The 10,053-nt window shown below is 42.5% G+C and overlaps 1 protein-coding gene across 1 annotated transcript; it reads left to right on the forward strand.

The window, feature by feature from the left end:
• The first annotated feature begins 2,974 nt into the window (after positions 1 to 2,974).
• Positions 2,975 to 8,914, forward strand: LOC119656305. Its single transcript, XM_038062748.1, has 3 exons — positions 2,975 to 3,033; positions 8,115 to 8,863; positions 8,908 to 8,914. Exons 2-3 carry the CDS (start codon positions 8,325 to 8,327, stop codon positions 8,912 to 8,914), a joined length of 546 nt encoding a protein of 181 aa, XP_037918676.1. The 5' UTR covers positions 2,975 to 3,033; positions 8,115 to 8,324.
• The last annotated feature ends 1,139 nt before the right edge of the window (positions 8,915 to 10,053 follow it).

Raw genomic sequence — 10,053 nt, forward strand, 5'->3', positions numbered from 1 at the left:
GGAGCTTGTGGAGAGCGAAAAGTTTGTCGTTATAAATAAGCGAATTAGTGTTGAGTGTGAGTACCTTCGGTTTGGTTGTTTAGCAAATTTGAAGAGGAATTGTAAGTAAGGCTTTGTTTTCAGGGGGTAGACGGAGGTAGTTTCAGTAAAAGTTAGAAATTGTGTTACACAGGGAAGAGAGTGACATCCGTTTTATAAAAGTAGTTCCTGTGTTTCCTATAATTTTTTTAAGTAAAAATATTAAAAGCAAAAGTTTAGAGTTTAACTACAGATTTTATTTTAGGATTGCAAACACGTGTTTCGGATACAAAATGTGTCTTCAATTCTTAAATAAAATCTATAGTTAAACTGGAAACATTTGAGAATGACAAGTTGAATAGCGTCCTGGCTTCATGAAGAAACCCCTGGGAATGGAGGAATGTGGGGGCATAAAGAGCTAAGGGTTTCGGATCTTACTCGACTCTTGCCACTGCGGCGAAATACGGGGTCAGCGAGGGACGGGTGGTTCAGTTGGAATGAGGCAGAGGGCTAGGCTGAGAGATGCGAACAGCGGAAAGTGTGTCAAGGGGAGTGGAACGGGGCAGATCGGAAGTGCAGTGATGCTTTTAGCTCTCTTTTTGCTTTGGATTGATTCCAGCCAACGGGGGCATTTTGAGAAGTTGGCTGGGTGGCCCAATTTTGAGAGGAGTCGCGAACGAGGGCAGTTCCTAGAGGCGTGTTACCCCGCGCACTTGACAAATACGGGGTCGTATCCGCTGTTTGAGGAAACGTGGTCAAATTTTTCTTGGTTTCTCCGAGTTGATCCGCTGATGAAGTAAGATATTTTGTTTAGTGACAATGTTGGTGTTGTTGGCTCGTGACCACGGGATGGAAAGCCTTGATATTCGGATCAGCGTAAACTGTGCTAACTCCTTAATTTCCGATGCCACGTCTTAGGAAGTGAATTCGTGAGGGGAGATTCCTCTGAGGATGAGGGTAGGCTTCCTCTCCTTCTTCATGGTCAAGGAATGACCTTCTAGTTTGGTGATCTTGATGAGGAGGAGGAGTTTCTTAAGGATATTGGGGCAAATGAGCGCGACTTTGAGCCTGTCGGCCGGTAGGTTGGTAATTTCAAATTTGGCATTTTTGTCGATGTTCTTGTTAACCCAGTACCCTGGCAGTCAAGCCGTACAGAAAAATCGGACGGGGAAAGCTAATTCTATTCTTATCTTTAACTACCGGCGAGTTGGACGTGTTGGCATAGTTCGGAGTTTCGGGATGTGCGTCCGTCGCCTTAGGGCGATGCTCGTTGTCAGAGAGAAGATGGAAGCAGTTTTTGTTCGCTGGGGCCTCGGTGTCCGTGATACCCGAATCCGTTTTTTTTGGTTGAAGACAGGATTACCTGAAGCGAGTTTGAATTCGTCTTGAAATCCGTTGCGAACGTCAGGCTGGTCCTCAAGAGGGAATCTCTGGTCGTCGTCGATGATTATGGGAGGGCAGTTATCGTTAATCATTTCAACAACTGAATAACGATGTTCGTAAACTTGAGAATAGCGCAAAAACCCGACCCAAGCACAGGCGAGAACAATCGACAGTACGAACCATTCGCTTAGGCCACAAGGACACAAGCGAAATCCAAATCTTGGATTTCATCTACTTAATAATTCGAGGCAAATGACTGGAATATCGTGGGATGGGGCAACTCAAATTATGTATTTCTAATCATTTCCTGTGTTTCTCATTTGCTAAATATCAAACAGATAAGAAGAAGAAGAAGAAGCAGTTTGAAATGATTGACAGAAGATGCTAGATCACCAAGCCGTTTGTTCGCATAGAACATTCTTAAGAATTCCATCTTGTTTAGTAATAAAAGCATCGGAGGTTTTGATTTCTTTTTCCTTACAGAATGATGTGTATTTTGAGGCTAGATTTTATTTGGATAAGTTCTGAAAATGAGACCTGTTTAACTTTTCGGGGCACCCATCTCGGCTCCTTACTCTCCTGTACTTCACCCAATATCAGAAATATTAGTTTCGAAAAGTACTGATCGAATCCTTTTGTTTGATACCCAACATGGCCATATTCTGAGAAAAAATGTACACCACTTTTCGCATGTATGGAGAGCACCCCTTAGCGTCCGAATATTGCTGCATTTTTTTAGAGTAAAGACCATATTGCTTAAAATATTCAAAAGGCGACGTTTCTGTAAAGAAAACGTAAAAAGCTGCTTATTTTTGATTATTGACAGGTATCACCCCCCATAAGGGAGCGAACTTCTCTTCTTAAGCTGATTGTGATGTATTCTTTGATAATAGATATAGTAATTGATTTATTGCAGCTGGTTCAGCAATGCGAATTTTCCAAGTGCCTATAGTTTTTGCTTAATTCCTTATGATATCTATGTATATATTCCTCAGCTATTCAAATGGCTTTCATCCCTTTCTTTCCCTTTTCCTTCCTTGGTTGACTTCAAATAGTATTTGAAAGCCCATATGAGTCCAAGTAGGAAGTTTAATTGATCAGAATATATAATAAATTCTGGAAAATTAGCGGATATACTTTGTAAGAATATTAAATCCTTGGCCTCATTCACTAATAATTATACATTCCTGGACACTTTGTGTCCAATAGGAGGCTAGACCAAATCGGTTAGTCTGGAACAAAGACCAATGAGGAGCGCTCATTGTTAGGGTTGATTTTTTTAATAGGGAACTGTGTATGGTACGCAACTCAACCCTTTGGCATTGCCCATAGTCAACCCTCCGTGAAATCGTTAGGTTAACTTCTATGCAAAATTGGGTCGGCATTTTCTAGTCATCTATAACAAGTTAATCATGAAATATCGCAAGAACGCTGAGCACCCTTGTATTGATTTTTGGTTACCCCCCGTAACTATTCTAATGAAATGATTCCCTAATAGGAGAATTCCAAATGAGGGGCTCACGTCTTACCATATAAAATGCGCTTCTCCTACCTTGAAGAATTCAGTTGATTGATTGAATAGTGAATGGTGGTTACTGTTGACGAGTCGTAAGAGTAAAATTGAAGTGCCAGGTATCTCAGGAAATATTTTAAATGGTTCTTACGATGAAAAAAATCCATTAGAGAAAAAAAATTGAAAAAATTCGGGTTTGTAGTGGGGGGAGTGACGTTTTGCCATAACAGACATACCATTGTGAACTGCATGAGTGCTGAGTGGTGAGAGTGACAAACTTCCGCAGGCTGGTTACACCAGACATCATTGTTCTGTAACTTTTCGTGAGTTCAATGTGTCACGAAACTTGGATAGGCAACCTGGCTCCCGTATGCTTGGAGAAAGAGCTTTGTTCGCTATTAGATTTCACTGTCCAGCTACAGCTCAGGCCGGAAGAAATTACTGTTGATTTACTTTGTGTCCTTTACCTTTGTGTTCAGAGCGCTCATTTGCAAAGAATCCTTTTCCAATTCTTCTCATTTATTTTCGTTTCTTTAACGCCGGAATTGACCTATCTCTCGGGGTCTTGCTCATCAACTGGAACCTCAAGGATATTTATCTCTTGGGAGGCTGAATTTCCAGAAATCTACCTATATGCTGTGTGTGTGTCACTGGGGATTCACTTTCTGAGCAATTAGCTCTTAGTGGTCCATAGTATTCGATACCCTCGTCTAACAGAATATCTTAGATTCGTTTATGTACCATAGGATTGTCGTCAGTGGATGTGATGCTACCCCACGCAACTTAAGAACATCAGCACTAAAAGCCTGATACCTGAAGCACTCATTGGCGAGGCATTAAAATAGGAAGTGTTATTCTTCGTTACAGGATCGACACCTATCATCTTGTAATACTACTGTTATGGCTACTCAGAATGCTCACAAAACCTCTGCATGCCTCTCTGCAGAATAGGATAAATTTTGAAGTATACTTTTTTGGCTCTGACAAGACGATGTGTCTAAGTGCATTTGGCCTTACGTCTCTTCCTAGTTTTCGATAGTAGCATTAGCCAATACTGCCGAGAATTCTTTCCCCCTACATCACAGTGGTCGGGTAATCAGAGTAGTTTCATTTGATTGAATTTAGATATAGAGTTCAAACGAGTTCCACATTCCTGAACGTCGGCCAGTCTGTCCTTAAAATACCCGTCAATCATCCACCTTGTCGCTTTTGGAATCGCATACATTTGAGCCTGAAAGATTTTCGTATATGGTACTCAGAGAAAAGCTAACCTCTAATTTTTACCCGAGATGTGGATCCCTGTTTTAGAGCCTTGTTCTATTTTTGAGCCATTCGTGCAGAAGACATCATTATACCCTGACACGTATTCTTCTGATTTGCCTCAATTTTCACTGTGCTTGAAGCCAACTTTATATTTTCTATCAAAAGATGTGTGGGAATCCAAGAATTAGAAGGGCATTACAAAAGCTGGATTCTGTTCTTCCAATTATCCGTGCCCCTCATGTCTGATGTTACCCCATAGATCTAAACAAATTAGTATTTGAGTTCCAATATATGTTACCACATGACGTTTGAGTTCGCACGTCAAGGTAAAGGGCCATACGCATAGTTCATTCTTTGGAGGGTTGGAAGCTTATTCCCCTCATCTTTGGAAGCCAAAACCATTCAGTTTACTCCTTTTTGTAGTATGTAATACTATTGTGGCTTTTTTTATTGTTGGCTATTTCTATACATCCTTTGGAGGTTTCGATCAAAAAGCCCAACCACATCATCCGCATATGCTTGAGCATGTATTGGCAGTTTTCGCTGTTTACACAGCAGTGATTGGTCAAACATGTCACGCCTCCTTTTGGGCAGGCTTTTGCTGCGTCTATTGCCAGGCAACGAGCTATACCTACTTCAGCACACAACAACTCCTAGCACCAATTAGCATAATATAGATTCACTTAATCAAAGCGTCGTCAGCATTAGTTCTTTGCCAACATCATCCCGGAAGGGCGCACAATCAAAAGCCCTTTCTATACTTGCTAACACCCCTATCACGTTGACATCATTTAGAATTGAGAGGAGACTCAATGGACTTTCCCTATTGGTAAGCATTTCGCGATGATGTCATTCAGAGTTGAGAGCAGGCTCACTAGACTTTCCCCATTGGTAAGCATTTCATTTACAGGGTACGACCTTAGTACCTTTTCGCGAATGGGACATTCAATCAGTCTTTGGGAATTGCGGCCTTTCCTGAATGGGTTACCTATCCTCGTCCGCTTCCACATTTCTATCAAATCGCATCCGGAGGCCAGACTTTTGTACCAATCAAGTTCTTCATTTGTATCACTATTAGACCATCGTACTCTGATGATACGACCCAGATAGGTGTTGACAAAAGTTTAGAGCTTTTGTGTAACAGTGGAGTTCACTTTTCATGTGCTGCTCCCATATAGAAACACAGAAAAGACACTAGTACAGAATATTCTCAACATGATCTTTGTATTGAGGTAATTGCATTTCCAGATTTTAGACAGGACAGCGTCGGGTACATTCCAGTACGGTGCCCCGTCGGTAGAAACTAAGCTTCGACGCCTTCGAAGTTCTACCAATTAATCCAGAGATAGGGAGAGTACGATGACTCTACAAACTCAGAGCATTGAATTTGTTGGTATTTATCTTAATTCCAACTCTACTTGCTTCTCTTTCAAAATCTAGAGCCATTTAGCCAAGATCCATGACCCTGTGTGAGAGCAAACATATGCCATCAACGTAGTAGGGATATCTTAGGAAAGATGTCATTCTCTATTGAAATCCTTCAAGTCCTCCGAAAAGCGTGGTATGAAGAACGTCACCGATAACAAGAAGAAATAATATCAGTGGCAAAATGCAATCTTTCGGACTTCGCTTTAGACCTCAAAATCTCTCTCTCTCTCTCTTCCTTTAGCACTCTAGATACACTCCTTACTCACGCTATCAAAAGCTTTCTCGAAATAAATGAAGAGCAGGTAGAGCGAAGATCAAATCTTCGCGCACTGTCCCAAATTAACTCGCAGACGGTTATTCTTAGGCGGGTTTCCCAGAGTATCTGTCGTCCGATCACTGTCGAGTGACAGCTAGGTCATACAAGCAGTCGATGTTGAACTTGCATGAAGTGGCGGAAGCAACGCCCAGCGACCATCAGATGCCGGTTCTCTTGTTACACTCATGCAGGAGACAACTCCTAAATCTGCTGCTGATCGGAAAGTTGTCGATCTGATTGCTCGTACGGTGTCGGCCAGTTGAAATCCAGCTAACCTTATGGTAGACTCTCTGCTTCAGCAATGTGGCGCAAATAATGAGGCGGTAAAAGTTCTAATCTACGAACCTTTCACAGAAATCCAGCTGACACAAACAGTCAAGTATTTAGGAGTACATTTCGACTCCCAGTTAACGTGGAAGCACCATATCCAGGAAGAACATCAGAAATCTTGCAGGTTGCTCTGGTGCTGTAGGAATGCGATAGCTATGACCTGGGGACTTTCACCAAAACGGATACATTGGATGTATAAATCCATAATAATTTAATTAATAATTTTGATGTATGCATGCATAGTCAGGTGGCCGAGACTGAACTTTGATAACAACAGGAAGCTGCTAACGCAAATTTAGAGGCTTGGTTGCCTAAGTATTACTGGAGCAATGAGTACTACCCCGACTGCGGCACTTGAAGCTATCTTAAATCTACCCCCATTCACTTGGAGGTGAAACGGAAAGCAGCCAATAATGCATATAGACGCGATACCGTGGAAAAGCTGCCAATCATACGGTCATGCGTCTATCTCGAAATTCCTTGACAAACATCCGGTAGTTCTGAGGCCGACCAATCATATGGTTTCCAAATTCGTCTTTGAAAAGACATACACTGTCGTAATCACCGAAAGAGAAGAATGATCGACGAATGGCCATGAGTTTTTTTCAGATTACAAACTTAATAATTTTCACCGATGGGTCAACCATGGTGGGCGGATCGGGCGCAGGTGTGTTCTCGGGGAATCCGATTATAAAACTGGCCCGACCCCTCGGAAAAATGAAGACCATATTCCAGGCGGAGATTTATGCCATTTCATTGGCAGCAGAAGAATGTTTGCGACAAAAATGGAGGGGTCGCACCATTCGAATCTGTTCCAGTAGTAGGGCGGCATTATCAGCACTAAACAGCAACGACATATGAAGCCAGCTGGTGTGGAGTTGTCATCAGTTGCTGCTGAAACTTCGTCGACAGAATGAAGCATTCCTGATGTGGGTGCCGGGGCACTCTAACATCGCTGGTACTGAGGAGGCTGACAAACTGGTTCGCCGAGGGTCTGGAAGGTCTGGCTAGAACCAGCTTTTGGAATCCGGCCATCCACTGTCAAGTCTACTCTCATGGGTGAAATTGCAAGGATTCACGCAACCGAGCGGAGAAATTTGAACTCTTCCCGGCAGGTAAAAATCCTTGTGAAAGAGCCTAGGGGGGATACGTGATATTGCTCCTAATACCACTTCATGGAAAAAATCGGGGTGGTGGTCTCGACCATATGCAGCCAATGAGGAGGAGGAAGAGGCGGTCCTGCACTTCGTATGCAGCTGGCCGGCCTCCTCAGATCTCAGACGAAGACACCTTGGCAAGGTGTTCTTTAATGTATTGACCTATTTTGCACAACTGCGGGACATTGTCCCAGAACATGTACGGAGGCTCCATCACGTTCTCCACAGAATCTGAAGATAGTGTCCGCAGATATCTCTAGCTTTCCCAGGTGGTAATTTAGTCAGTGGTTACCCGTGAGTAATTCAACTGTGATATTAAGTTCTCCTTGGTGAGGCTTCAACAATCCTGCGAGCGTTCTGGCTCATATCTTCTAATGGAAACTTTAGACTGTTCCATTCCTGGTAAGGTCGCCCATTACCATTCTAGGGAAGTGGACCTTGCAGAAAACCGGGGGCAGATTGGACGGATGTTGGCCATTTTTCTGGGACTTCTCGACGTATTCTAAAGGTGGTATATTATGCGTTCGTTATTAGATTCCCCAGAGAGTGGGAATGGAGGAGGGGTGGGGCCCGAGATAACAGTGAAGAAGCTTTGAACCTTCAGTAAAACTGCGACAAGATTGAAGTAGCAGGGACGAAGACACATACCAACAGAAATCGTCACCGTATCTAGCACTGCTCTGTTCTCACCAACCGACCATGGTAGGATAACCAACCTTATGCCAACGCCACAGTCTTGGGTGAACGAGTCCTATTGTATACTATAACATCAGAAACATATACTTTCCACGGTCTTAGTTTTGCAACGAAAGAAACTGGTATATAATTTGTCTCCTCATCGGAAGGAAAGTTATAGGTGTAAAGGTACCAGTGAGACTTTGTAGTGTACAATCTAATAAAGAGTGGGAAACCGAAAATGGCACCTACAGTTGAAGTGTCCTCGAAAGATCCAAGGATCGGTTCAAAAAATTCATCGGAAAGAAAAATTGAGAACGTTTGGTCCGAGGACTATCGGCTGCGACACAAAATACACGTTGTTACCAACTATATCCTTACCAACGTTATCTACTATTTCTCGTACACTATCCAACTGTTGTTCGTGGAAAATCTAAAGCAATTACTGGAAAAAGTTTCTATAAACATTTGTTTGAAATTCGGTACCATCAAATTCTTCGTGATTCTGCGGCTAAGTGCCAACGTCATCGAAATCAATAAGAAGCCGAACTGCCTCGACAGTGGGCCCATGACGGGGACGCAAAAGGATAAATTGAAAAGGGTCCTCAACTTTTGCAGGTTGTTTTCACTGAGTACTATGGTATTCTACGAAGGAGGAAGTCTAATATATCCCCTTGCTACAACGCTGTCGCATGGGACGCAACTTTCGTTGGAAAATTGGATACACTATGATTGGAGGAAAAATGCGTTTTGCTATTGGGGTTCGCTGCAGGCGGCCATGTTTTTGACCATATTGCAGTTACAATTGGCACTGGTACAGAAAGCAAATGATCCCTTTGCAATTTTATATCTTTCTGTATTAAGCGCTCATCTTCAGATGATCATGGAACGGTTTGCAAATATTCACTATAATCCAGGAAAAACAGAGAAAGAGAGTTTCCAAGATTTTATGCAGTGTTTAGAGGACCACAGGATTATAATGGAGTGAGTAGGTTAAAACAAAAATGATGTTTTTTCTGTAATTGTCAAGTAATACATAGCAATTTGCACTTTTTTCGTCCTTACAGGATCTTCGAAATAATACATTTTATTATATTCATGCGGATGAGGCAGAAGAAAAAAATTATATTGGCTGGAAAACAAATACCAATAACTTGGGTTACTTTCATGTCCGTAAGTAATAATATTAAGTTTAGTAAAAAATTTTAGTGGATTTTCAAATTTCGAACATTCTAAAGTACTTGAAACGTCGACCCGTATTTCGTATTGTCTTTGAATATTATCTTGATAAAAAAGCTGTTGTCCTGCCAATTAACACCTCTGATCGCCTCCCTAAAACCCAATCCAAACTTTTTCTTAACTACGGTGTCACTTATTGGCAACTTCTCAACCGCAATCTAACCGACAAGCTGCCCATCAACCTTTGAGAAATCGACTCCGCCGTGCAAAAGCTCTCGGAAGTAACGCAAAGTGTCAACCGTGAAACTAGTCCTCTCAGACCGCTAAACTATCAGCGTCTTATCACCCTGACCTTATTAAGTAAAAAGCCACCCTCCGACGCGAACTCCACCGATACAGATACGCGCCTTCAATTTCCTCAAATCCCGAATTTATTTTCTATTTCAGCTCATCCAGGCACTATATGCTGCCCACTATGCAGTCAAGCACGCAGGTATTTCGCGCAACCAGCAGACGTACAACCAGCTCCGTGGAATATGGCCTCTCCTAGCGAAACCTCGGACAGCCGGCATCCTTCCCCACAATACTTCGCCCAAAACCCACACCAAACTCATCGCAAATAACTTCCTTGTCGCATATCGCACATGCACATCTACCCCGCTCACATTGGTGCTTAAACGCAATCTCAATCTTATCTCCTCCCCCCCATCTTCTCCCACTTCCTAATTCCATCCCCTGAGCTCACAACTAACCATTGCTCCCCATCCTCTCCCGAAGCAATAAAAAGTCCA

This window comes from Hermetia illucens, chromosome 4, assembly GCF_905115235.1.
Source record: "Hermetia illucens chromosome 4, iHerIll2.2.curated.20191125, whole genome shotgun sequence".
In the NCBI taxonomy this organism is placed as follows: Eukaryota; Metazoa; Arthropoda; class Insecta; order Diptera; family Stratiomyidae; genus Hermetia; species Hermetia illucens.

What these genes read in the sequence shown, in the direction of transcription:
- LOC119656305 (XM_038062748.1), top strand. Translation starts at nt 8,325, where the DNA reads ATGGCACCTACAGTTGAAGTGTCCTCGAAAGATCCAAGGATCGGTTCA.